The sequence below is a fragment of the Lissotriton vulgaris genome, unplaced genomic scaffold (assembly GCF_964263255.1).
Source record: "Lissotriton vulgaris unplaced genomic scaffold, aLisVul1.2 SCAFFOLD_534, whole genome shotgun sequence".
NCBI classification, from domain to species: Eukaryota; Metazoa; Chordata; class Amphibia; order Caudata; family Salamandridae; genus Lissotriton; species Lissotriton vulgaris.
The window spans coordinates 559,259-587,101 of record NW_028252845.1 but is presented as its reverse complement, the minus strand read 5'-3'; the positions used below and the strand labels follow the sequence as shown (position 1 = coordinate 587,101).

Sequence of the window (27,843 nt, the reverse complement as noted above, 5' to 3'; positions counted from 1 at the left end):
TCCATTCCTAGTATCATCTGCTATTTGTTACATCTTTACAAATGCAATCTAGCATATGCTTCCATTCGGATACACTTATCCGCCATAGCGGCTTATCTCCAAAACAGGCAGCACCTCTTTGTTTTCAGGGTGCCTGCCATTAAAGCATTCCTAGAAGGGCTGAAACGGGTCATCCCCCCCAGGACCCCACCAGCTCCTGTGTGGAACCTCAATGTGGTCCTCACCAGATTGATGGGCCCACCGTTTGAGCCTCTACACTCCTGTGAGATTCAGTTCTTAACATGGAAAGTAGCCTTTCTCATTGCCATCACATCTCTACGACGTGTTAGTGAGCTACAGGCGCTCACGGTACAAGAGCCATTTATTCAAATTCATTCTAACAGGGTGGTGCTGCGCACTAACCCTAAGTTTCTTCCTAAGGTGGTGTCGCAGTTTCATATCAATCAAACCATCGAACTGCCCAGATTCTCTCAGAACCCTGAAACAGTAGCAGAAAGAATGCTCCACACGCTAGATGTCAAAAGAGCGTTAATGTACTACATTGACAGGACCAAACACTTTAGAAAGACACAACAGCTCTTTGTTGCCTTCTCAGCCCAGCACAAAGGCAACCCCATTTCCAAAGCAGGAATTGCCAGGTGGATCGTTAAGTGTATTCAGATTTGCTATCACAAGGCTAAGCGCACTTTAACGGTCCCCCCCAAGGCCCACTCCACACGCAAGTTGGGGGCCTCCATGGCGTTCCTAGGTAATATTCCTTTGGAAGATATTTGTAGAGCAGCCACATGGACTACACCACATACGTTTACTAAACATTACTGTGTAGATGTGCACTCCAAACAGCAGGCAGCTGTAGGACAGGCTGTTCTTAAAACACTTTTTCAGACTTCTGCAGCTGGCACAGGCGGCCGCCGTTAATGGAGGGACTGCTATGTATTCTATGCTATAGATATGAATTCAGCAGCCCACATGCCTCGAACTGAATATGCTACTTACCAGTATGCATCTGTTCTTGGCATGTAGGGCTGCTGACATTCATATCGCCCGCCCTCCTCCCCGGCGCCTGTAGCGGCTGCAGCACTCAGAATTACTCTTAGCATGGTCATCACTTACTGTATTACACTCCATTTTTGCCACAATGGCTAAAAACAATCTAAGGATGGAGTCGATGCCCATGCGCACTGTAGTCCAGGGGAGGAGCCACCTATCTCGTGATACTTCGAAGACTCTTCCAGGACAACAATGTGCAATCATCCAGACCCAACACTAGGCGGCGATCTATGCTATAGATATGAATGTCAGCAGCCCTACATGCCAAGAACAGGTGCATACTGGTAAGTAGCATATTCATTCTCAACTCTTGTTTGGTTTGGTTTTGGCCCAAAATGTCTTTCTTATATCTCATTATTGCATTCCTTTCCTAGATCCTTTATCTTAGCCAATGACCTTGTTTCTTCTTCATTTCCTCTCTTCAGAGGTGTCAGACAAGGATGTCCTCTCTCTCCTCTTCTCTTTATTTTAGCATTAGAACCCTTTCTAACAAAAATTCGAATGAATAAAGATATTAGTGATTTTTCTTATGGAGATAAACATCTGAAACTTTCTGCTTATGCAGACGATATTCTTTTATTCATTTCTAATCCTCAAACGTCTATTCCAACCTTTCTATCAGAAGTTTCAGATTTTGCGTTGGTATCAGGTTATAAACTTAATGTTGATAAATGTGAAATTCTCCCTCTAAATAAGTTTTGTTTTCATGCTGACTTCTTAGCTTCCTCTTTTCATTGGACTCCGACTAATATCAAATACTTAGAAGTATGGTTCACACCGTCAATTAAAGATACTGTAACACTAAATATAAAAAATCTACAAACAACTCTAAATAATTCTACAACTCGTTTGCATCCCTTGTTCTTATCTTTGTGGGGTAGATTGGACTCTAGTAAAATGATGTTAGTCCCAAACATTTTATTTTTCCTCTCTAACCTCCCAGTTAATATCCCTAAATCCTGCTATAAAAATATCTAGTATATTCTATCAAAATGTTTTTTGCAAAACAAAAAAGCTAGGATGTCCTTTTCCAAACTTAAATGTCCTAAACATTTGGGTGGAGTCAATTTTCCAGATTTCTCCTCATATCACACTTTTTCTTACCCATTCTGTCTCTTTGTTCTCTGAGCGTATGTCTGAACTCACTTCTCAACCATTGTGGGTAGAGATTGAATCCTCCTTCTTTCATCCTTTCACCTTTGAATAATTTGTACCATTATCTCATATTCCAAAGACATTTTCTCTCCCCACTCCTAAAAATTCCCGCAAAGCCTTTCTTCCTCTTTTCCTGGATGGTCTAGATGATCGCTCAGGATTCTTACAATCCCCTATTTGGTATAACCCACTTATTAAAATCAGAAATAAGACTCTTTTTTGGAAAGGGTGGAAGGATCTCGGTCTTAATTGGACTCACCAACTTTTTCAGCAGGGTACCTGTATCCCCTTCCCTGTACTTCAATCTGTACTTCAATCCCACTTTTCTCTACCACTGTCCTTTTACCCCAAATTTACGTTATTGAGTTCAGCTGCTCAAACAGCTGATGCCATTACACTTTCCATCACACATGTCAAATCTTCTCCTCTCACTCTCCCTTTTTTACTTTCTTCATTCTCCGCATCCCAAATTTATAAAAAATTACGAGATACCTCTAATACCCAAGATAAATCTAAAGTAAAAAGTGACTAGGAATCGGACTTAGAGGAATCGTCTACACGACTCAAACATTATTTTTTATATACAATACACTTTTGATCACTCAAAAATTACATGAAATTGATCCCTCTATTCCCTCTACTTGCTGGTCCTGTTCGGCCGCGGTAGCAGATCTTAAACATATGCTATTTACTGGTCCAACGATCTATGATTTTTGGGCCTGAGTGTGGCAACAAATTAATTTAAAAAATCTACACAGTTCCCCTTTATTTTTTCACATATTTTTCCACGTAGTCTTTCAGAGATATGGTCCTCCTCCACTATGAACACATCCATTGTTGACTTACTTATAGCTGTAGTGGTTCCAACAAATCACTAAGTCATGGAAGAATGCCGCGAATGTCTCTTTCCAAGCCTGGTGGTACGGAGTTTGTTATAATCACAGATTAGACAGGGTTTACGTTTATCTCATTACGCTTGCTATTAAACGAGATTTAGTAAGGTTACCCAGTCCTTACCTTTACATACCCCTTGCAACGAAGAAGTACCCAAACCTCCTTGAAGTTAATAATGATTGTTTATTATCTATTGTGTTTTAGCTCTTGGTTATTTTATAAGCTAAGGATTTAATATATACCAACTGTTACATTTTAAATGCAAAGTTCTGTTGTATCATTCATTTCATTTCATTTCATGAAGCTTTATTCGGTACATATTATACAATGACCATAAAAGCGTACAAGCAAAATATTATACAGTAACGGATACAAGTTAAAACAGGGAAATATTTAAAATATCATACTTTTTCTAAGCTGAATTGATTTACAAAGAAAAGTAGCAATATAAAAACATTTGTCCGGGGAATTCATAGTATAAATCAACTTCATGGCATCGTCCACATTATAAATATCATACTTTACAAACAATGGTTTCAGGTAAGCAACCCTAACATTCAGAAAGAGAGTACAAATTAACATAAAGTGCAGTGTGCTTTGTTTCGAATGGCCATCACATGGGCAAGGTCCAACTGGGTGCTTCTTTAGTTGAGGGAAGGCCACCAAAACGTGAGCCATTCCAAATCTAAGTCTAGTTAGAACAAACCTATGGGCTGGTCTGGTTACCCGGCTCAAATACAACTGGAAGCCTACACTTTCAATATATGTATTGTACAGGTTAACTGTAGTGAGGCGACCATTAACTACTAGATGTTTTTGGGCTCTGTACGTCATAAAAATATTTTTCATATCCTGCTTGGAAAAATTTCCAGCAGAACACGGGTCTACCAATATGTTGAGTCCATAAATGACCTGAAAACTGTCTACAATATAGTTAAGCCAAGGTATCTTGGTATAATTATCCAGGTGGAGACAATCCCTAATGACATGCTGGTTAAAAGCTGTCTCTTCCTTGTGCCAAATCGCACGCCAGATCATTAAAGGCCTTAATAGAATGAGATCACTTAAGTGGGCAATCCCCACTTCCCTATGGATCAAATCAGTTGGGGCTGAAGTAGGTAGGCAAAGAAGTTTTTTAAGGAAGGTGTTTTCTTCCCTTTGCAAGGAGCCTACATTGGTGTAGCCCCACAGCCCGCCCCATATAATGCAATAGAAACGCTCCTTACCTTATAGATTTGCATCATATCCCTGATACATCTATCGCCGATCTTGGAGGCGAATTTAAATATACCATAGGCACTTTTTACCATCTTAGACCTAACATTTGCAAGATCCTGAGACCAACTACCATCACCCGGAGAAATAACACCCAAATAACAAAACTTTTCCACTTGCTGCACTTTCACCCCATCTATAAAAAAGGCATGATTTTTATTGGTTCTAGCACCACAAATCATCGTATGGGCTTTACTCTTATTGATTACCAGCCTCCTTTCTTTAATAAAATCAGAAAACCGATCCATCAGGCGCTGAATGCCTACGGGGGTCCATGACAGGAGCACAGCGTCATCTGCATAAAGCAGAACTGGCACACCTGACCCATCAACCTGGGGTACATCAGCTTTAACTGTTTTTAAAACAGAATCTACAGCATTAATAAAAAGGGTAAACAGCAAAGGGGCGAGGACACAGCCCTGTCTTATTCCGCGCTTTATGCTGAAATTTGGGGTACACTCCCCACTTGCCCCGTAGCGCACACAGGCTTGCATCTTATCATAAAGTCTAGCTAAAAAGAAAATAATAGCCTCTGGTGCACCAAGTTCCAACAGGACTGGCCATAAAATGGAGTGGTCGACTAGATCAAATGCACTGCTTAAATCAGCAAAGCAAAGATATAAAATTCCATGCTTAGACTTGATATACTTGCCAATTAATAGTTCTAAATTCAGGCATTGATCTAGTGTCCCTCGGCCCTTTCTGAAACCATATTGGGAAGTCGCAAGAATCCAGTTCTCGTCAGCCCACTCTTCCAACCTAAACAGCAGCACTCTACTCATGATTTTCACTGATGAATCGAGCAAACTAATTGGGCGATAATTACATGCTGTTGACTTGTCCCCCTTCTTATAGATAGGGACAATGATGGAATCTCCCCATGTAGGCGGAATCAGGGTTGATACTGCTGCATTTAATACCAAAGTAAGTATAGGTCCGCACAGCAGCGGGACTGTCTTGTAAACATCGATGGGTACTCCGTCAGGTCCCTGGGCCTTACCCCCCTTACTGGCCTTAATACTACTTTCAACCTCTCCCAAGGAGATATCTAAAGGGACTATAGGCCAGTATCTTTGTTCTACATCATAGGGACCAGCGGCTTGGAATATAGCTGAAAAATGGGAGACCCAGGCCTCGCTACTGACGTTGGATGCAAGGTGTGGGACTTTGTCATCCTTCAGTAAGGGTGAGTTAACCGTGGACCAAAACAGGTAGCTATCAGAAGTCTCTGCCGCCTGCGTTAGATTGTCCCATGCTTCTTGCTCCAACTCCCTCTTCCTTCTGGAAAGTGCCATTTTATAATCATGTCTCACAACTGTAACTTGATTCTTATCCCTAGGTCTAAATGCTAGAACCTGTTTCAATTGGGAAAGAAGAGCTGTACAGGCATGGTCAAACCAACCCTTCTCACGGGCGGCTTCCCTGGCCTGCTTCCAGTAAATATGGCATTGATTGTTTTATTAATATTAATAAAATTATTCAAAATGGAAACAGATGCACTACTTGATGCCAGGATGCCATTAATATCAACCAAGGATTTTGATATAATAGAGGTCATTACTGTTGCAGATTATTCCCCTTTCCACCTTAACCTAGTCCCATTTGGCCTGTGAGGCTCAACGTTACATAGGGTCCAAGAATCCCGCTGACTAATACGTTTCCAGATCTCTGTTTTCATTACCATGCGATTGTGTTCACTTAAAGTGGGTTCCTCAATTACCGATGTCAGGCAATTTGGCACAATGCTAGACGAAACCATAACGTGGTCAATGTGGGAGTTAGTCTTCCTTCCAATATAGGTGGGTATATTTTGGCCACTGACATCTTTTGCAGGCTGCAATAGCTTTAAGTCGTACGTTGACATAATATTATTTATTGCCTCACCATAGGCATTGTGGGGGAAGTGTGGTGTGTTAACACCGCTATTGTTTTGCACCACACATGCCCTAGAAAACGACAATGGACAAATAGAAGAGTTAAAATCTCCTAACCAAATATAATTAAAAGTACATTTTGCTTCTGCTACAAGCTTCAAAAGGGCACTTTCTAATTCCTCTATAACTTTGTGCCGTGTATTATCGAAAATATTGTTATAAAAATGTATTAAAAGGACCTCTGGGCCTTCCTACTGTTGTATCCATAGAATTTGTGAATGCGTTCCTACTGTTACATGTTTAACAACAGTCAGCAATAAATCCACAGATAACAAGAAAAGCAAACCACCCTTTGCTCTACCGTGCCTAGACTCTGAGGCTTCTAAACTGTAACAGACAAAACCATCAAGGCTAGGTTTTGTGGGGCACTATGTTTCCTGGAAACATAAAATATCATATGACCTAATCAGGTCCTCCCACCCCAAATTTTTCCCTTTGGATGCCAAAGCAGCTATGATCCAGCTAACAATAGATGTTCCCCCTATGGTGCATCCTTTAGGTTGATCTTGTACAGTAGTAAAAGTAACCACATCCACACACAGTTCAATCTCAACTAAACCAACATTTATATTCTCAATACATGTAGATTTCTGATCTCTTACCACCCTCTCAACAACAGAAACAGGTTCAAGCCTATTATCAATGATCACTATGGGAACACCATTCATGGCTTGCTCCGGGTCTATGCTAGTCCCATTTAATTGATTAGCTTGGGTATTCAGAATTATACTCAGGTGCGGCCTACAGACCTTTAGATGTCAATCATTCGAGTCCAAAGAACTCAGGGCTTGATACCTATTCTGTGTTGAAACCTCAAAAGTTGGACGATGGTTGGAAATAAAGGGTCTACCTCTATTGATAACCTGGGGAGCCTTAATAAGGTGATTATAAAAATAGCCCAAATGGTATACACGTACACTATTCTCATCTGGGGTTAAAGAGGCTGCTCTAAGCAAAACAGTTGCGACATGTTGGGGGTGTTTAAAATTAACAATAACACAATCGCCCCTGCAGGTCTGTCTTGAGTTACCGATCCAATTTACTCTTCTAGTTGTTAATATCTGATCGGAGTAGTTGGTTAGGAACCCGCATTGCCTGTGCAGCCATGAGACAGTTTTATTTTTAAGTGAATCGTGTGATTCTTGATGTGGTAGGGTCCAGTTTGGATCCAAAGGTGGTACATTAGAAAGAACAACTACATAGGGTGCACAATCAGGTGGGAAGTTAATAAAACGGCTTTTCTTTAGTACTATCACTCCCTTCGTATTTTCGTGCACCGCTGTTATCTGTTCTTTCTGACTAACCAGTCGCGGGGGTCAGGTATACCTGCAATCTTTGGTCCCAACCTTCCATCATGCGGTTTCGGTGCAACGTTGCTGACTGATACACCCCTCTTTTTGGACCTGGAGCTTTCAACCTTACCAATATGAGCATCCAACAGGCTACCTAGCCTAGACACGTCAGCTAAGATTCGGTCTAGTTTATCCACTAAGGGTTTAACAATAGTTTCAAACTTATCCTCAATGATACTGACTAATAAATCAAATTGCTCAGTGTTCAAATTAACAGCACAGTTCTCGGTCAGGGTCTCCGTGTTACGAACTGCACTCTTTGGCGTAATTTTTGGCGTAATTTCCGCTCTTTTCTTATTATGGTTCCCCCGCGCTTAAGTTGCACTTTCCTACATGCCCTCACTGCTCTCTTAACCGGGGTACGCCGTGCTGGAGTATCATAAGGTACATCCGGTGGGTCATGAACGAGTGCTGACGTTACTGGTACTTCCATCAATAGGACTTCAGGGTCGCAATTAGTGTACGGAGGCAGTGCGATATTAGCAATAGGTGATGTAAGGAGTAAGGCGGGTGAACTCCCCCGACCCAACGATTTTCTCCGTTCGCTATTAATTTTATTTACTACTTTTACAAGATAATTATCCAGGGTATATGACTGTTTTGACATTATGAATGCTGATAGTTAGTCCCAGTAGCTCTAAATATGAGAAGTACAAGCTGCTGGTCACAATAAGGTAATGACTTGATCAGCACAGGGAGGCCAGGAGCGTAAAAATACCAACATTAAAGTAAAATCCAATAATAAGGAATAAAAATCTCACTTTGCTTACTAGCAAATCGATTTAGCAACCGGCAAGGGGAATGGCCCAGCCCAGCCTCGTCCTGCCCCGGACTGCCACAGACTGCCCCGCCCTTTTCCCGGGCTTCGCCCAGCTCGTCCCGCGTGCGTCCTGCGCCGCGGGAGACGGTTGATGTTTTATAGGTCCGGTAGGCGTGTGGGCGGGCCTCAGCACAGGTGTGGACTCCTAGGCACGGACTCCTGGGAATTGGAGTCCCGTGCAACGTTCTCAATTAGCCCCCACAGCAGGTAACCACCGATGTCCCTTTGCGGTGTGCCCTTCAAGGAGTAACAGACAGCTCCGCTGCCGGTGATGCAAAATGAGCGATGCGGGACCCGCGCCAGCCGGTTCCGCGAGTTGTTAAATTGGTCTGGTGGGCGGGCCTCAGCACAGGTGTGGACTCCTAGGCACGGACTCCTGGGAACTGGAGTCCCGTGCAACGTTCTCAATTAGCCCCCACAGCAGGTAACCGCCGATGTCCCTTTGCGGTGTGCCCTTCAAGGAATAACAGACAGCTCTGCTGCCGGTGATGCAAAATGAGCGATGCAGGACCCCTGTTGTATCATTTTATATATTCTTTCCTTCCCCCTCCTACCCCTTCCCCCTCCTTTTTAAGTCTCGCTGAAGCAATGCGTAAACATAGTTTTCGGCGAGATTATAGTAAGCTGATTTCAAAACTCTACCCACTGCGGATCACATACAGTTCATGTGAGAGCCAGGCACGTGCATAGGAATTCGCTCCCCCACCCCTACCACAAAGCAAGACAAGAACATCAAAGCCATTTGCCAGCAGCCACTTCATGCGCTCCGCAGGTCATAAACTGGACCATCTGCGCGTGAATCGGAATGCTGGCATGGTTGCCCAGCCCCCCTCCCAGCGCTGCCTTTCCTCTGCTCAGCTTCAACTGGTGCCAAGTGGAGAAACTATTGCATCCGTTCACACCACCATAGACGAAAAGCAATGACTGAAACTTGGCAACACGTCTTTTCAACACGTGCACCGAAGTTCTGCTTATTACCCTCCCCCTCTAATCTATGCCCTCTCCCTTCTCCACTTTCCTCTGTCTCTTCCCTGACTGCGTTCATAGTCTCTCCCTTTCCAGTCGATCTTTCTCGCTCCCTCCTCGCCTTCCACTCTTACTCTAACCCTTCTCTTCCCTCTGCCACCACCCCTGTGCCCCGGAAACCTATGCCTCTCTTCTCATTTTTTTTAATTTAACTTTTTGAGTTGGGAGTCAGCCCTATTACCCCCCGCCACAGCAATGCCGAGAGCTTGTTTCCCTACCCGATTACTCTTCCCCAACAGCAAAAGTTCACATCAAAGATAACGAGTCAACATAGAGCATTTGAGTCAGAGCGTTACACAACACCACATTATCACAACATAGATAAGTATAGTTGACAACCGCCCCCAGCAGCATAGGTATACGCTTTCTAGCACCGAGATGCTGAAACGTGGGAGGAACCAAAAGGAGTCGTCACATCTGAAGTTATTCCTCTTGAAAGGTTTTCCGAGTTTTTATTTTTTTTAAATCATTGATGGGCCTACACACAATACATTTTATACTTTTAAAGATGCAAAAGAAAAGCAATGTCTTTTCAACATGTGCCCCGAAGTTCTGCTGATTAATGCCAACTGAGAAATGGCCATAGAGCCAAAAGTGCACTGAGGATGGGAAACAATCGAAATTAAACTATTCAATTGAGAAGACATTGTAACCTATTGAAATTCTAATTATAAAGTGCATTTTTGATTGACACCTGACGTGGATCAACATTTTTTCAAAACTTGTCAATGAAAATTAACGAGCACTTTTCTTGAAATAACACTTGAACGTGACAAAGTTTTATAGCTGTACAAGCCTGTTGCTAGATGTTCGTGAACTTGGGCACACTAATTGGGGTTCAGTGTTTGGCGTGTGGTGTGCTTCTGGACCAATGAACCCCACCCAGAAGTCCCACTCCTGGCCCAGCAAATGTCAGACAGTGTAAAAATACTTACAGCCGTACAGGTCCGCCTGAACATTCTTTTACACTTTTTTTGCCATTCACAAAATCTGTCGAACAGAGGCCTGGACTTAGCATACAATTCGACACTTGGGGTAGGCAGCCGAATGTGCTAAACAAATATATTTATATTTATTTTCTCCGCGGGGAAAACATTTTCTCTGTCAAAACGTGTACTTTTTAACATTCATTGTCCTTCCTAGTATCACAAAAAGTGTATTTATTTGTTGTCACTTACCATAAAAACATATACAGTTTCACTTGTAAATATGCACTTTTTATAGTTTCCTCCGTGGAATGCAAAGTTTATGTTTTTGGCACATAGTTTATATCTTGGGGCTCTCAGGAGTCATGCTATAACCTCCCTTGGGGGTCAAGGTAATAAAGTGTAACCAGAAGCCCCTGAAATTAAGCAATTCTGCAACCTTTTCTGCGTAACTATGGATTTGCCACTCTTGCCATCATCTGCATAGTTTGTAGATTTTAACAAAAAATAGTTTGTAGCTCGGTCAGTTTAAAAGTGACTAAAAACGCTACCACTTGTGTTGCCGAGCTGTGATAGACCATTTATCACGCGAGGGAAGGTTACCTTTCAGTTGCTGATTACTGTATTAAGGTGTTAAACTGATATTAATGACCTCCCTCACCCTCATACACCCTCACCCTCACACACCCTCACACGCCTCACCCTCACACACCCTCACACACCCTCACGCACCCTCACCCTCTCATCCTCACAGACCCTCACTCACCCTCAAACACCCACACCCTCACACAACCTCACCCTCACACACCCTCACCCCTCACCCACCCTCACATCCCCTCACCTCCTCACACCCTCACCACCACCCCCTCACCCTCACACACCCTCACACCCCCTCACCCTCACACCCCCTCACCCTCACACCGCCTCACCCTCACACACCCTCTCACACACCCTCACCCTCACACCCTCTCACCATCACACACCCTCACACACCCTCACCCTCACACACCCTCACACACCCTCACACCCCTTTACTCTCACTCACCCTCACACACACACCTCACCAGCATAGCAAATCATAGCATAGCATAACAAAACATAGCATAGCATAACAAAACACAACATAGCATAACAAAACATAGCATAGCAAAACATAGCATAACAAAACATAGCATAGCAAAACATAGCATAGCAAAACAAAGCATAGCATAATAAACCACAACAAAACATAGCATAGCATAACAAAACATAGCATAGCATAACAAAGCATAGCTTAGCAAAACACAACAAAACATAGCATAGCTTAACAAAATACAACAAAACATAGCATAGCATACCAAAACAAAGCATAGGATAGCAAGACTAAACATAGCATAGCATAACAAAACATAGCATAGGATAGCAAAACAAAATATAGCATAGCATAACAAAACATAGCATAACAGAACAAAACATAGCATAACAAAACATAGCAAAACACAACAAAACATAGCATAGCTTAACAAAACAAAACACAACAAAACATAGCATAGCAAAACATAGCATACCAAACGCAACAAAACAGCATAGCATAGCAAAACATAGCATAGCATAATAAAACACAACAAAACATAGCATAGCATAACATAGCATAACAAAGCATAGCATAGCAAAACATAGCATAGCATAACAAAACATAGCATAGCATAACAAAACACAGCATAGCATAGCATAACAAATAAAAGCATAGCATAGCAAAACATAGCATAGCATAACAAAACAAAACATAGGATAGCAAAACAAAATATAGCATAGCATACAGCATCACTCCGCACCACCACAGTATCACTCAGGGGCACCACAACATCACTATGCGCTACCACAGCATCACTGAACACCACAGCATCACTCGTTCGCCATCACAACATCACTCAGCGCCACCACAGCATCAATCTGTGCAACCATTCAACAACACCTGGTTCAAATATGTTCTTTCAATGTTTCAAGCTTTATTACAAATGTCACAAAAATATGTTAATATTTCACTTCTGTTCTTGGATTTTCGTCACAATAAAATACACTGAACATAATCTTCACAAAATTTATTTACAAAACTTTAAGCTATTGCCATTATAAATTACAATAACTTTTATTTAAGTATTAATTATTGAATAAAAATTAAAAGCCATTGTTATTTGTAATATCAATACATGTAATTCACGTAAATACAACACATACTGCATTACAAATGCTACAGGTGTCACATTTGCGAAAGTTATAACTATTGGCATTGTAAATGACAAAGCTATTAATTTCGCTATTTTCAAAAACAAAACATAAATAAATAAATTGACATTTACAATACCAATAGCTCAAACTTTCCTAATGCGAGACCTATTGCATTGCAAATGCTTGGGGATTCAGTTTAGAACAGGGTTTTTAGAGTAGGGGAAATGCTGGGCGCACAGCCCTTATTAAAGCGCAAAGTGTTATGTGTTGATGTATTAAGAGTGAAGGTGCAAACAGGTAAGGGGAAGAGCCCTATAACCCCTCTTAAAGTGTGTGGTGAAGACCACACTCTACATGAAAGCAAGCAAATGCCTGTTGCACAACCTCAATGAAAAAGTACAGTGGTTTTGTATCTCAATGGATACTTCAAAGTTCAGGTCGCCGCTGTCAGAGAAAACACCAATGTTTGTATAGTTCTTCTTTTATTGTATCTTGTTGGCCAGCCGACACGTGTTTCGTCGCATGGGAATACAGTAATTCCGTGACTCCTCAGGGCTGAAAATTAAGGGTGGCGGACCGCAGGTCGCTTGGCCGGTGATAATTCCAACCCGGCCCCGCTCGAGACCAGGTAGAAGACGTATGTCCAAAATGACGTCAAAGCATTTCTTAAAATAGGTATTGTTGGTTGTGCTACCGTGTTGTGGTTGGACTCTTGACCATATGTGGGGCGTACGATTTTTCCCAAATGTATGGATTTCTCGTGACGGTGTGAGCGATCGGCGTCCACGTTGAGAAATGAGGGGAATCGGTAGGCTCCCCTCATTTGGGAAAAATCGCACGCCCCACATATAGTCTAGTCTAGAGCCAGGAAACATTAATTTCCAGTAAACCCAGACTAGCTTCCGTTTTTAATTGAAGCAAGGGACCGCCTGAATAAAGTTGTTTCTGGTACCCTTTGCTTCATTTTAATTCACTGTTCTGTCTACAACCCCTTGGCCCCACACCCGCACTTCACCCACAGGCAGTTGGATAAAAAGATCTCCGCCAAAGAGCCCCTCTTTGAGGTGTTGCCCGTCGGGGATTGCACCGCCTACCCGACGAGGAGCACTGCCTATGATTAAGCATGACACCTGCAAAGGTGTGTGAGGCCATTATATCCAACACAATGGATACCCAGTGGTAGGCTTGCATACGTCAACCACCACGTCCCCACATCCTTGTGACCAGCACACTAACACTAACCCTTACCAGGAACAGCCTAGTCCATCTTTCTTGATACATACTCTCTTAGGGCACGGACTGCGGATGGACCTTCCACTCCCCTTGAGTGGTACTTCTGCCCTCCTGATCAAATTTGATCACCCTCCCTCGTTTTGTATACACACACACACAAACTTAGCAAGTGTGCCCATCACACAGGGGGCCGTATTCAGTGGCTTGACTTCAGGGGGGACAACTGTATCGCATAAGATTGCACAGGGACTGCAGGAAGCCCTAATTGAAGATGCCAGGTCAACCATCTTGGTTGGCCCTGCCTCAATTTTTTCTTCGGAGTTGGTAGTATTTTTGAAGTATCTTCTGGGATACATATTGGGTATTCCCTGGAACAAATACTGTAGACTTCAAATAATATTGATAATGAAGATCCTTATGTTTCCAAAGTAATAAAGGCATTTACAACATTCTATTTGGCTAAATATGAGGTAGGTTTGAACTAAGAGTAAGATTAAGGGTCAGGGTTATTAGAGGTTGGTGAAGGTTAAGAGCATGGCTAGAGTAAGGTTTGGGGTATGCTAAGGGTTGTGGCAGAGGTAGGGGCTATGTTATGATCTACTGTTGCCTTTCCCCTTGCCTATGTATCTTTTCCTTACTGCTCAGCCAGAATGAGTGTTGGTGTGCTTGGAGATGTCTGGAATGTTGAATGATTGATGATGTTGTGGAATGCATGGGTGCCTGGTGAGGTTGGGAGTGTCAGTTGGAGTGTGCAAGCTGCGCATGAGAGAGGCTGCTCCTGGTGGGGCATCACATGGACTTAACATCTTCCAGTAACTTTCTGATGCTGTTAACTTATCAATAAATCTACAATATATATCTACACATTACCTGGCTACTGAAGATACTTCATTTACAACACTGGTGACGATTTAAAAGAACCTGCGTGTTGCTGAAGGATTACCCTGCTACTGGAACTAAGGATTTAACTAAGTAAGGAATTTAAAGTAGAATTAAGGATTAATATAAATACGCTTTGGTCAGCCCCACCAGTGTCCTTTGTCAACAGGACAGCCTGCTGACCAGGGCGTTTGACTTTCATTTGACTTTCTACTGCGGATTCGAGTGCAGTTACTGTGGAGATTACTACAATCCTTGGAGGGGTTGCCCTTGCCTAACACTCGTGGAACAACTGTTAAGATGTTTTATCAGTAGTGAATGGTGTTTGGGATTGGCACCAACGACGTGAGTTCAATGAAACCGGCACTTATGGGAAGTATTACATTTAAAATAAACAGTGGAAAGCAGACAAGCGTTTGACCTTCTACTACTGCAGAGCAGGGCGTTTGATTTTCATTGTATCTTTTATTGCTGGTTTTTGAACAACTGTGAACATTTCTGCCATCCTGCTGCCTTGCTGTTGTCCCAAACAAGCAGCTTCTGGCAGTAGCAACTGGCTCTTGGGATTTATCTGCATCGACGTGTGAAGGAAGGAATTATACCTGGTTTACTTGGGCGTTTCAACTAGTGACTAACTGTGACTTCACACCCTGGTAACGCTTATATGGTGCAAGTAATGTGTTTCACTGCCTTTTAAGTAACAAGGTTAGTGCTGTATGGCAGATAACACATGCGTGGTATGTTACCAGAGAGTGTTTACAGGGGAAGTGCGTTGGGCGAAGCAAGAAACAGTATCCATGTTTCAAGTGAGTAACTATATACAGTTAATTGAATTTGGTATTCGGTTCACAGTTAAACAGTTGCGCTTATTATTTGAACTCTGCACGAGCTGGGCAATGTGCATGGAACTCACCTACAGTGTCAACCGCGAGGAGTCCATTCTGATGTTGTTGCAGGTTTTGCTGCTTCTATACCGGAATGCCAAGAGCTACCCGGTGGAGCGTGAGCTGCGTGCCGCCATGTTGGGATTGGCATTTCAGACCTACCCGTTTCTGCAACCACACATTATTTCCTGAATTTGGCACTGTATATTTTATTTGGATAAGAGGAAGAGGCTGAGGTTGGTGGTGCTACGGTACACGGTTTTTGAAGTTCTACACAATGGTTATCAGTTTATCCACCATTTTACAGTGGTAAGTGTCTCTTTCCTTGTCATCAGGGAGGTGCGAGCTGTTCCTCTTCGCTGTGCAGTCCTGTGATGTTGTGGTAGCCTACATTTTACTGTGACTCACCCGACGAAGTGCACTCAGACGTGCCGCCACTGCCTGTATTTCTGCTTTAACTGGAGATGCACCATGTTTACATGGGAAGAGTGGGAGACTCTAATAGCTCTTTTCCATCTGGTGTTAATAGAGATATGTTATCGGAAATATACATTCTCTGTGGCGTGCTTTTTGAGCAAGGATTTCAGCTCTCCCTATGACCAAAACGTTTCACATGACCTGTGGGACATTGACCATGAGGAAGACACTGTTCTACACTGCATTGGATGTGTACTATCAAGCTTTCGAAAAAGACCTCGGGTGACAGATCGCTCACCGGAGTGAAAGACTTTGATTTTGTGCTTTACTATTTTACACTGTTTTGGTGGGGGGGACGGGTGAGGTAGTGTGTTCCTTTCCAAGTTGACCTTCTGGTAACATTGTACGGGGTTGTAGGGATGTGCCTAATGTCTTTGCTTCTGTTATTGCATGGAAAAGGGCAGGTGAGTGTGTAGTGTTCCTGGTTACTTTAGTGTGCGTGGTTGTCAATATACTCTGTGTGAGTGTAAGGTCTCTCTCACTACTTTACCCCTAGTTTTCCTGTTGCTTTTGGTTTATCAACCACTTATTTGTGGTTATTTGTTGACATGATTGTGTCGGTTTCCCGCAGTGTTTGGATTTTGTGGGTGAAAGGTTGTTCCCTGTTTGGGCTACGTTAGGAGAAGACACCTTCTTATGAAGCTTCTCTGTGTGTACCTTATATACGTTTGTCACCTGTATGGGTGAAAGGTTTTCCCTGTTTGATCTGTGTTAGAAGAAGACACCTTCTTGCAAAGCTTCTCTTAAAGATTTTCTCTGATGAGACTGGACTATGAGAAGACACCTTCTTACGAAGCTTCTCTTGTTTTACTTTTGAAATGTTTGACTTGAATTTTAGTATTGTCTAAGCCTGATTCTTTTTTTGAAACTCTTTGATTTTGATTCTGGGTGTGTGAATTTGTTGGCTTAATGAATTGTCATGCATTTCATTTATTTGATATGTTCCTTGATTCATTTGCTCAGTGTCTTTTCATGCATCTTTTATAATCTAATGGATTTTCTAATTTGATTGCCTTGTGTACTTTCAATTGCTTTTAATTTATTTTGGTTTCCTTAGGAAGGGGGATGTGTTATGGTCTACTGTTGCCTTTCCCCTTGCCTATGTATCTCTTCCTTACTGCCCAGCCAGAATGAGTGTTGGTGTGCTTGGAGATGTCTGGAATGTTGGATGATTGATGATGTTGTGGAATGCATGGGTGCCTGGTGAGGTTGGGAGTGTCAGTTGAAGTGTGCAGGCTGAGCATGAGAGAGGCTGCTCCTGGTGGGGCATCACCTGGACTTAACATCTTCCAGTAACTTTCTGATGCTGTTAACTTATCAATAAATCTACAATATATATCTACACATCACCTGGCCACTGAAGATACTTTATTTACAACAAGCTACTGATAGGGTTAGGACAAGGGGATTGGGTTAAGATAAGGGTAGGGGACAAGGTAGCAGTGTTATGATTAAGGTCAGGTTTAAGGCTAGGGTTAGATAATATGTTGATATTAGAGTTGCAGTAGGAATGAAGTTTGAGTTGGGGTTAGAGGTACAGTTAGGATGTGGGGTAGGGTTAGTGTTAGATTCAGGGTTATAATTAGGGAAACATTTAGGTTTAGGATGAGGACTGTTATGGTTATGCTTACATTTAAGGTAATGCTAATATTATGACTTTACAGATATAATTAGGTGGGGCTGAGGTGCGTATGTACTGTTCATGGTGTTTAAATAAATATATTTGCTTGTCTTTGATTGGTATTCACATAGTGTATTCCTTTACCAGTATCTATTTTCCATATTCACAGTTTTAGTACAAATGCCTAACCTGATTTTTGCCAACAACATCAAGCTGTTAAATAGACTCTATTTTCACCCGAAACTAACTTTAAAAGTATAACTTCTTTACACACAGATGAAGTCAGTTAGTGGTCCACAGCTGATGAGTACTGCTGCTGCACCACATTCTCCCCTCACAGATACTAAAAAGGTAAGATCAAGTTGGCATTTCCTACAAACATCGGCAACTTTGGGAGGGTTGGTTGGGGGTAAGGCTTTTGGGTTATGGAAGCTAGACTTATACTTAGGGAAGGGAGAGGGTTAAGAGTGGTGTTGGAGTAAGGACTAGAGTTGAGGTTTGTGCATCCATTGTCTTTATCTCGTTTGGAAATATGTAATTACATTTAGGAATGGCTTGTTGTCTGTAATTTGTGTGCACACATCTTTTACATGTTAATGTAAGATTAAGGGTTAGGGCTATAACCTTAATCCTAATCCATCGTTTTACACATTTTTGCAGAAACAAATATATAACTTGATTTGATTTCCATCTACAATATTAAATAGAGCTATTAAATGACAACCTCTATTTCACCTGGTTATGGCATTTGTTTGCTCTCTAGGACAAGGCTGTAAGTGACCCGCCCCTGATGGATAGTGCTTCTGCCCCCCAGGCAGGGACCTCAGATGCTGAAAAGGTAAAGGTCCTACTGACAATGAAATCATTAGCAACAGCCTATGTTGCCTAGCGCTACCACTGTTGGACTACTTTATAATCTTTATAATAATGTCAGTCAGGTATTTATTTCTATGTCTTAAACAATGACTAGCATGGGTTGATTGTACCTCAGTGATAGTACCACACATATGCCTTTTTGAAATAAATGTTTTTCCAGAAAAGTTCAATGGTCCATCATTGGGCTGAGAGGCTCTATTAATTCAATAACAGCTAACGAGGATGTGGACTCCCATAACTTTGGTGAAATCTCAGCTTCTGTCGACAGGTGGTTTGTAAGACCTCTGGAGGAGCAGGTTAGCCAGGCTGAGTTTGGGCATGCTTGGGATGGAGTTAATAAAGTGTATTTACACAAGTTTACTTCTGAATCAAGTTACACTGGCTGTAGGAAGTAATCCACTACTGGGCTCGCCCTTCATGCTTTCTGGTGTCACGCCTCGTTACAGAGCATCCAGGGATATGTGAGGATACAGGAAAGCTTTAGAGAAGCGCAGGCTGTAGGGTGGCGTGCCCCCATCGGCAAGGGCGGAACTCACAGCTCATTGCCCTACTAATTGGATCTACATATCCTTCTTGATTCAGCAGTAGAAGGGATAACTCAGCCCTGTATAACTCTGTGCCTGCTGCTTCATGGTAAGAAAGACTTCCCTGCAGAAACACCAGCCAAAGATTTCCCTTTGAAGGCAATGTTATGACAGGATTCATTAGGAATGGTGCTCCCTACATCCTCTTCCAGCTATCTGGCATGCTAAGCGCAGACCATATCCCCACCTTCAGGTACATCCACTTTATAGGTTCCACCAATGAAAGATATCCAGTGGTTGTAGTAAGTTTACACATTCAAGTTCAGGTTGCATCTCAGACTAACTTTAGTGGTGCCTGCAAATCCATCTTGTAGGTCTGTGGAGCATGACACTCTGATTCACCCTGTCCTTACTTGGATTCACAGGGAGAGGCCAGAGACGTGGATCACTCGCTTGATTCACCTGGACACGTGTTACAGGATCGGGAAAACACCAAAATGGAGGAAGGCGAAAGCTCGTCTTCCAGTGAAGCGGCACCATGTCTGTCCATCCAATCTCATTGCATGAAGAGCAGAATAAATATGGCCTCAGCGGATCCCTTCAACACTCAAGTGTGGATGCCGAAGAGATTTCCTCTCCTGGATGAGTCTCAGATTAAAGCTATTGAGACAGCTTTAACGCGGGAATTTGTGTTGATTCAAGGCCCTCCTGGAACAGGTAGGTCGGCAATGTAGAGTAGATGTTGATGTTTCAGGACTACATCATTGATGCAACATGAATTGACAACCATGGGCTTATATGATAGAGAACTGGCATACAAATTATGGGCGTGAGTAGCTTTGTGACAGCAGCATTAGTACATTAGTAGTAACAGTATAATTTGTAAAAAAGTAGTAAGAGCAGTAACATAACATTAGTGTTAGTAGTATGAGAAGCAACAGAGTAATCACAGCAGTGACTGCCGAGCTAGGAGGATAGAAGTGATAAACTCCAAACCAAGCAGCAGGCACATCTGCAGCGGTTCAACTCGATCAATAACGCACTTCCAACGCTGCTCAACAAGTAGTTTGTGATGTATTTTACACTTTACCAAACACAGAACATGAGGAAAGGGTGCAACAGAAACATTCTCTGTATGGACCTAAGCTGCTCCTTGAAGATAGGTTTGCGCTGTATTAAAAAGTTAATAAAGACATTTAAAAAAAAGTACGTTGGTCACAAGGAAAACTGTGTACTGAGCGCCGTGGGGTTCTAGAGTGATGTACGAACTGAATACTAGCCCCACCCCAGCATACAGACTTCCTCTCACCTCATTGGCAGCACAGTAGCCTCTTTACTCACCCCTTCCTCTGCTGAGCAATTCCCCCTCACCCCTCCCTGATGCGGCCATTAATCCTCATCCCTTCCTGTTCCAGGCTCGCCAGGCACTGTGCAGTGCAGGTCGCGCTTTTCCCCTGTGCACATAAACAGATCTGTCGCACTCTTCCCCTGTGCACATAAACACCATCTGTCAACAAGTGGCAGTACCAGGCTACCAGCAACCACCTGAGCCAGGGAAGTCTGTAAAGGAAGCCCTTTGAGCATTTATAACATATTTCGTAAAAACTAAGACATGAGCACCTAATGGGAGCAGTGTTCTACCACCACAGTAATGAAAGCCCTGCTTAATCTCAGTTTAGCACATGTGACAGTGTTTCTTCCACCTCACACAGAATCAGTGGTGATGGTTGTATGCAGTGCACATAGATAAAGCAAAATGGTTCGGATTTTTCCACGGACCCACATCTGCCCAAAAGATAAGTGAACTCAATCTATACTACTATTATAAAGAGAGAACACAAACCTTTTGGCAAGGTAAACTCGGGAACCACAGTGCCAATCCACACACCAAATACATTGTTGTAATCCTCAGGGTGTGCAGATGGACATAGGCTATAGAAAAGTTAAAGAAAAAACAAATTTAAAAATATAACTTAAAAAAAAAGTAGTGCCCTGAAAGCAGCGCCGGCCGCGACGCTGCGCTGGCCGCGACGTAGCGCTGGCCACAACGCACGTGATGACGAGAAGGAGTGGCGGTAAAGTGAGGAGCGCGGGGAGGAGCGGCAGCTCAGGTAAGGCTCTAGGACACAGGAAATGTCGGGGTGGGAGGGAGCCGGTGCAGGAGGTTGGCCCTGACCAAATGCGGCTGAGGTAAGGCTCAGGCTCTGGGGCCAGCATTTCGGGCTTGCGTGCACTCCTGCGCCGGCCCCCGCCAGCCACAACATTGTCCGGGACACAGACAATATCGTGGCGGACAGGGGCCGGGGCGGGAGTGCACTCAAGCCTGAAATGCTGCCCCCAGCCCACTTCTGCCCCGGGCAACGCTGGGGCGGGCTGCTAGTAGATAATATATGTGTGTCTTCCACAGTATCCACATTGAAATGGAAGCAATAATGTGGTTCCCCAAAACAGTATATGTAGCCTTAACTAGCAGTACTGGACTACAGAACATCCCAAGCAGACGTGAGGGCCCTTACAATGACACCGACGAGACGTGTAGAACCAAAATAACCCCCACTAGAAATGCCAGCATCATGTTAAACCTTATAGATGGGGCAGGCAAGAGGGTAGAGTCGGGGGCCTAGACAAAGACACAGTTCTCAAGTAGTGCTGACGAAAAACGTGACAGTTGCAAGGGATCGTGAGACAAAGTTTAGGAGCATTTTGTACCAGTCGAGTTACATGGACGACGGTAAGACGTATGAGAGGCACAACCACTACAATAACAGCTCCAGATATGTACATCCAGATAGTCATAGTTGATGTTCATACCTTGAAACCGGTTTGTTATGATGAGATCTTTAAAATACGTCTGCACCTTGAAACACTTAGTGTGCCCGGCGCCCACGCCCTCAATCCCATCGAAAAGCCTGATGAGCAAAACAATAAGGTGGAATTGGGGTTACGCCTCTCCTGTCTCACCCAGCCCCTCTAATTTAGACCCTGTGGAAGAAAGTGCATATGTGCACACACCTGCTATATGTTAAACACGCTAAGCCCGCTCTGCTCAGAGAGCCATGCCGGAACACTTAACTGATGTGACGGCGAGCACCGGGTTTGCATTCTAGTAACCTGCTGCACACCTGCGCCTGCTCCTTGCGGTGAGACTGCTCCTCTGGCCCGGAGAGGTGGCGGCGGGAGCAGCCTGCCTTTCCCCTCTCTGTCTCAATAGGGGATGCCTGTATTTATGTCTCCCTGTTGGCAGTATGCCCTGTTGCTTTCCGCATCCACTGGTTAGTCTACCGTTTTTCACTCACACTGCGTCTTCCTCCCTTAGCAGCGAGGGCATTGGTCGCAAGTGGGGAGAGCAGCCCGTCCCGCTTCCTCCTTCTGTGTCAGAGGGTGCAGCTTTCCTGGAACCGCGGTTACCGGTCACATTTCTCTACAGAACTGTAACCGTGCTGCCTGCAGGTACCATTGTGTGCACCTCTCAGGACACCCACACATGTAAGGTGCCTCTCGGACCTCAAATCCTGCCCTGCTCCGGTGTGTGTTTGCTTCACTTGAGTACAAACTCCCGGTACAGTTGTGGGCCCTGGACCCTGCACAGTCTAGGTGGCAGAGAGCGCTCCAAAGTGCAGCCGCCATTGAGGTTCTGGTAATGGCAAGCGCTGTAAGCTCCTGCCTGCTGTCGTTAAAGCAGGATGCGCATTTGTATTACAGCCGCAATGCTTCCGCTTCCGGTACCGGAGCAGGAGTGTGAACAAGGGACTGGACATGTCAGGCAAAAAAGAGTCCAAATCCAGTCAGCCAATGAGAGGAGAAGATAAGCATTTGAAAATGCAATTAAACTCGCATTAACACGAGTCCTATTGCATTGCAAATAAAACTGCAGTTGTGCAAGAAGACAGGAACAGGAGTGGATGGTGGGGGCTGTGGTGAGCATAGAAGCGAGTAACATTGCGGAGGGAATGGGCGGAGTCAGGGGAACAGAAGTGTTTTGAAAGTAAAGGGGCTGATAGCCAGGGAGGGATAAAAATTATGTCATGGCCGTGAGGAGGCGGGACTAACTTGCCGAACATCAATGAGAATGTAGTATTTACAATTTTGGCCAATTAAAAAGATAGCCGGAAAGTGGGCGGAGCTTCCCCCACTATACTGTATACAGCATCTCTCTGACGAGACAGCGCATGCACTGCCTAGTCCGAGACCTAAAAAGCGAGAGGGGAGTCAGTAGAGCATATCTGTAACATGGTAAAATGTATATAATTGATTAAATCAAAACATGCCAAATAATACTGATAACAGTACGCAGCACGATTCCTTTGTGATAAAATGTATATATAAAAAGGAATGGTGACGTGGATTGATTCCTTTGCAATTAAATCTACATATACAAATATATTGGTGATTTTTTTAAAGAATGTTCTGTGCCGTTTTGAGAATACCCCATGTTTATTGTCTTTTAAAAATGCGGGTAAAATAAGCATCCAGATAAAATAACATGGAGAATTACAGACCGTTTTAGAGAATGCAACCTTCTAAAAAGACGGCGCTGTTTAGAACAGCCGTGGAGCAAGGGCAAGCAGGCTGACAACACTGAGTTCTCTGCAGGTGCGGTGCGTCCATTGGGGCGTGGGGGCGTAGCCCCCCCGCCCGCAGCCGCCCCAGCTCCCTCGGCTTTTCTGAACTTAAGTAAACTGAATCAGTTTACTTAAGTTCAAAGACGCCGAGGGAGAACTGACAATCATGTCAGTCAGCATGACGTCGGACCGCCCACCCCTTCAGACTCTGAAGGGGTGGGCGGTCTGGCGTCATGTTGATTGACATGATTGTCACCAGGGCCAGCAGGCAGCAACACAAGTGCGCATGAGTGAGGACGGAGGGTGAATTGTTTTACCTGTGCCCGCTCATGCGCACTTGTGTTTGTGTTTTTTTGCGCATGCCCATTAGGAGGCCTTCGGTCTCCTAATGGGCGTGCTGCGGGCGAAAAGTAACCTGTGCCCCAAGCCAATCCTGGCGCTGAACCAGCGCCAGTATTGACTGAGAGGGGCTGCCAGTCCAGTGCCATTTGTGAAGTGAAGGCGCCAAGAAGGGGAGCAGAACAGGTGGCGCGGACCCGGACCGGCAGCTGGTGAGGTAAGTTTTGTTTTATATAATTCTCCCCCACCCGCGCGACATCCCACCCGCGCGACATCCCCCCGCGAGCCGCGACTGCCCACTAACATGATTATCAATGACGCCTGCGAGCAGTGGTGCCAATCGAGCACTTGTGCACAATTCTCCCGCTCAGTACCTGCTACCTCACTATTCCCATATGTGCCCCATAAATTAAGCTCCTGCAGGAAACAGCCGGAGAAATTTATCCCCACTAACATGTGTAATTCATGGATTCGCGGCTCCGGTTCCCTAGCCAAATCCGTCTTACTTAAACTCCACTTGGCCTTTTTGTTTATAGACCTAATACCCAGAAAAAATGGATCTACTTAAAATGCTTTTTGCATCGTAACCCAATCCATTGACCTCATAAATCGCAGTGGTGGCTGGCTGTATCTTAGCAGCTTGAAGGAAATTACGTATTTCCACTTGAATCCGCCAAGTCCCTTCCTGTTTACATTATTTCTGTGTCATATCTGTACAAGTAAAATATTGGTGGCTGATGTGGAAATTATTTATTACCTAATTATTGATGCTTTAAACATGAAATATTGAGGCACTGTTAGGACTCATTCATGTTTATTTTTCAGTTTGACACCCTGCATGTGCGCCACCTTCTTTGGTTTCCATTTTAGATTAATTAGGTGTTAAGAGAAGCTTGCTCGTGAAGCCAGGGCTTTGCAGAGTGATTGAGGTTGATAGGTCTATTTTGGAAATCAGGGTATTTTCTCACTTATTAGACAGTTGTAAACAGACCTGACATCACATGGTTTCGGCATTTTTCACATGGGTACCGGAGAAGAGACGTCATCATGTTGCAAATATGCAGGTGAGATGGAAATCTGTACACTGAGCACAAATCCAACTTGTACATGAAGCTCCCGTATTGTCCTAAACCACCATGGTCTTTGCAACCTAATCAAGGAATGGAAGTCGGCCCAGATACCTTTGTTTGTGTTGCGGGGTGTAGGTGTTATTGCTCACCTGCTCGGACAGTGCTGCAGCTCTAAAGTGCTCTAAAGTCAAGGAACCCCTTCGGAACCACCCGGTCCAAGGCCCTTGTCCTTGTGTCAGTGGTTAATATGGTGAAAATGGATACAAGGTTGTCAGGTTTGCCCAAGAGTGGGAGTTTATTGGTGCCCATTACTTGCTTTCTATTGCCTTTGGCCAACACTGCCCACATTGTCTCGGATGTGTGGCTAATCACACATGCAATTCTCCTGTCACTGATGCACTTCAAAGTTAAAATACATCTCTATCCACTGTGTTATTTCACCATCATTTGTACAGGTTACTGCACCTGTGCCGATATGGATGGATTTTATGTTAATGGTATTTACAGTGTTGGAATTGCCCCATTTTGTTTGCACCGTGTCTAAGATGTTAAACTGGACAGATAAATGAATATTTTCAAACGTTTTAATTCATTTTATATTTGACATGATAGAATACTCGTTCCGTATATTTAGGTCCATTCAGCCTTTCCCATTTTCCTAGTGCAGTGGGGACTTGTTATGATTTTAAGTCGTGTTGTAGGGTGTTATGTTCCATGAGCTTTCCTGGGGATTGCTTAAGCAGGGTGGTTCTACTGTAGTCTGTTACCAGCCAATGTCAGGCCTAGACAGGCTATAATAAATTAAACCTATTGAGTGCAGTGCAGAGAAGGGTGAGTAATGTCTGTGTGAGTGCAGGTTGAGCAGTGTGCCTGTGTGACTCCAGGGTGAGTGATGTAGATGGGTGAATGCATGCTTAGTGATGTGTCAGGGAAGGGTGAGCAATGGGTCTAAGAGTGCAGGGTGAGTAGTGTGCCTATGTGAATGCAGGGAGAGTGATGTAGCTGTGCAAGTGCACAGAGACTTGTCTGGTTACTCAAAGAGATGTGTTTGCCAAGCCACCTCTTTCTCAAATTTGCTTGAGAATGCACCATTTGCCCATTCTTTTTTCAAAATGTTATCGGGGAACCCCTAGTAGGTGGTTCGGGCTCGCTCGCTACGCTCGCTCGCCACAATACAGTAATTACGCCTCACCACTTTCAAATGTCACCAGCCACCACTGGTTCTGTGTGTCCTTGGTATTAGATGCAGTGCAAAAGCCTCCATTCTCTAGGTCAGGAGGGAGGAGGAGGCACCCGCTGTAGCCAAGGAGGGGGAGTGAGCGTTAGCAAATGTAACAAGCATTTACCATGCAAAAGGCGGCACCCGTGTTGTTAATATGAAAGCGGGCGATGTTCTGAAACCTAAAGCGTGCCACCTGGGGGTTGGAGGCAGGAGTGGGTCTTTGATCTGAGAGAGGAGGAATAAGATCAGGCCAAGCAGCCGCCATTGTTGAAGCTGAAAAGCAGCTTGCCATGCTGTGTGCAGTATTTTAATTGATTTGGGCGAGCCATGCATAACAAAAGAAATGTGCCGCCGCCATTCTTGAACCTGAAGTGCGCTGCAATGTTGAAAAAAACCATAAAGTGCGGCTTCGAAAAAACATAAAATAATGCTCGGCTCATGGCGTTAGCAGCATTAATGGTGCGGCAGCCATTGTTGAAGCAAAAACATAAGATGAAATAAAGCGGGGTGTGCCACGCTGCTTCAAAAACAAGGGGTTGCAGGAGAGCATGCTGTGCGTGCAATTGGATAAAGTCATTTAGGAAAACAGTGTTCAGAGACTGTAAATAAAACATACTGAGTTACAAAACATGTTACAGGGGCAGTCCTCATTGGATGTTACAAAAGGAAAAAAGAAGGTACTAAGGAGGAACTATTAAGCCTATTCACGATTCATAAGCCACTATTTACAAAGGACAGTAACAGCAGCCAAATGAAAAGATGAGCAGAAAATAGGCAGAACTTCAAGTCCAGACCTGAATACTGCATTTCTCGAAGAGTCAGCGCAAGTGCTGCCTAGGCAAGACCTAAAAAAAGGAAAAATTAAACAAGGTGAATGGGGTTTCACATTAAGGTATCATAGTCAGGGCATGGGATATAAGAAAAACATATATTTTTTTAATCTGGTTATCTGAAAGAGACACGTTAGTGATAGATTCCTTACCTTAGAATATCCCCAGGCGTCAGACTGGATACGGAAACTTTTGCGTAGCAATACCCCTGCGCGCCGGTAGGCGTCGTCTGCGGCTCCGCGTCCGTCGTCGGCGTCGTGAGCGCCGGGATGACGTCGTCGGAGTACTTAGACGGCGCCCATGCGCGCTGACGTCAGTTCTTCTTTTTTCCGCGCCAGCTAGCGCAGATCCGGAAGAAGCTCTACCCCCAGTCACTTTTTGACTGAAAAATTTTGATCCTTTTTGATCTTCTCTTTAGTCGACTGTCTCGACTATCGGTGCCAGGGATGCCCGGGTTCAAGCCTTGTTCGAAGTGCGGCCGACTCATGTCGGTCACGGACCCCCATCGCCGGTGCCTGAAGTGCTTAGGCCTCGACCACGACGATCGAACCTGCTCCGACTGCCGGGCCCTGACGTCGAAGGCTAGGCGGGAGCGGTCCCGCAAGCGTCTCGAGCTGAGGCAGTCGGCCCCGCGCCGCTCCAGGTCCCGGTCCCGGTCCCACGGGAGGTCGAGGGACAGGTCGCGA

At 44.1% G+C, this 27,843-nt stretch overlaps 1 protein-coding gene across 1 annotated transcript in view; it reads left to right on the top strand.

Moving 5' to 3' along the window:
- LOC147661249 (NFX1-type zinc finger-containing protein 1-like) overlaps nt 1-27,843 on the top strand; it is an 805,409-nt gene that overhangs the window by 307,105 nt on the left and 470,461 nt on the right. Inside the window, exons 10-12 of the mRNA XM_086951201.1 lie at nt 18,011-18,085; nt 18,498-18,572; nt 19,560-19,851. Coding sequence (XP_086807327.1) covers nt 18,011-18,085; nt 18,498-18,572; nt 19,560-19,851 — 442 coding nt within the window. The remainder of the gene's footprint in view (nt 1-18,010; nt 18,086-18,497; nt 18,573-19,559; nt 19,852-27,843) is intronic.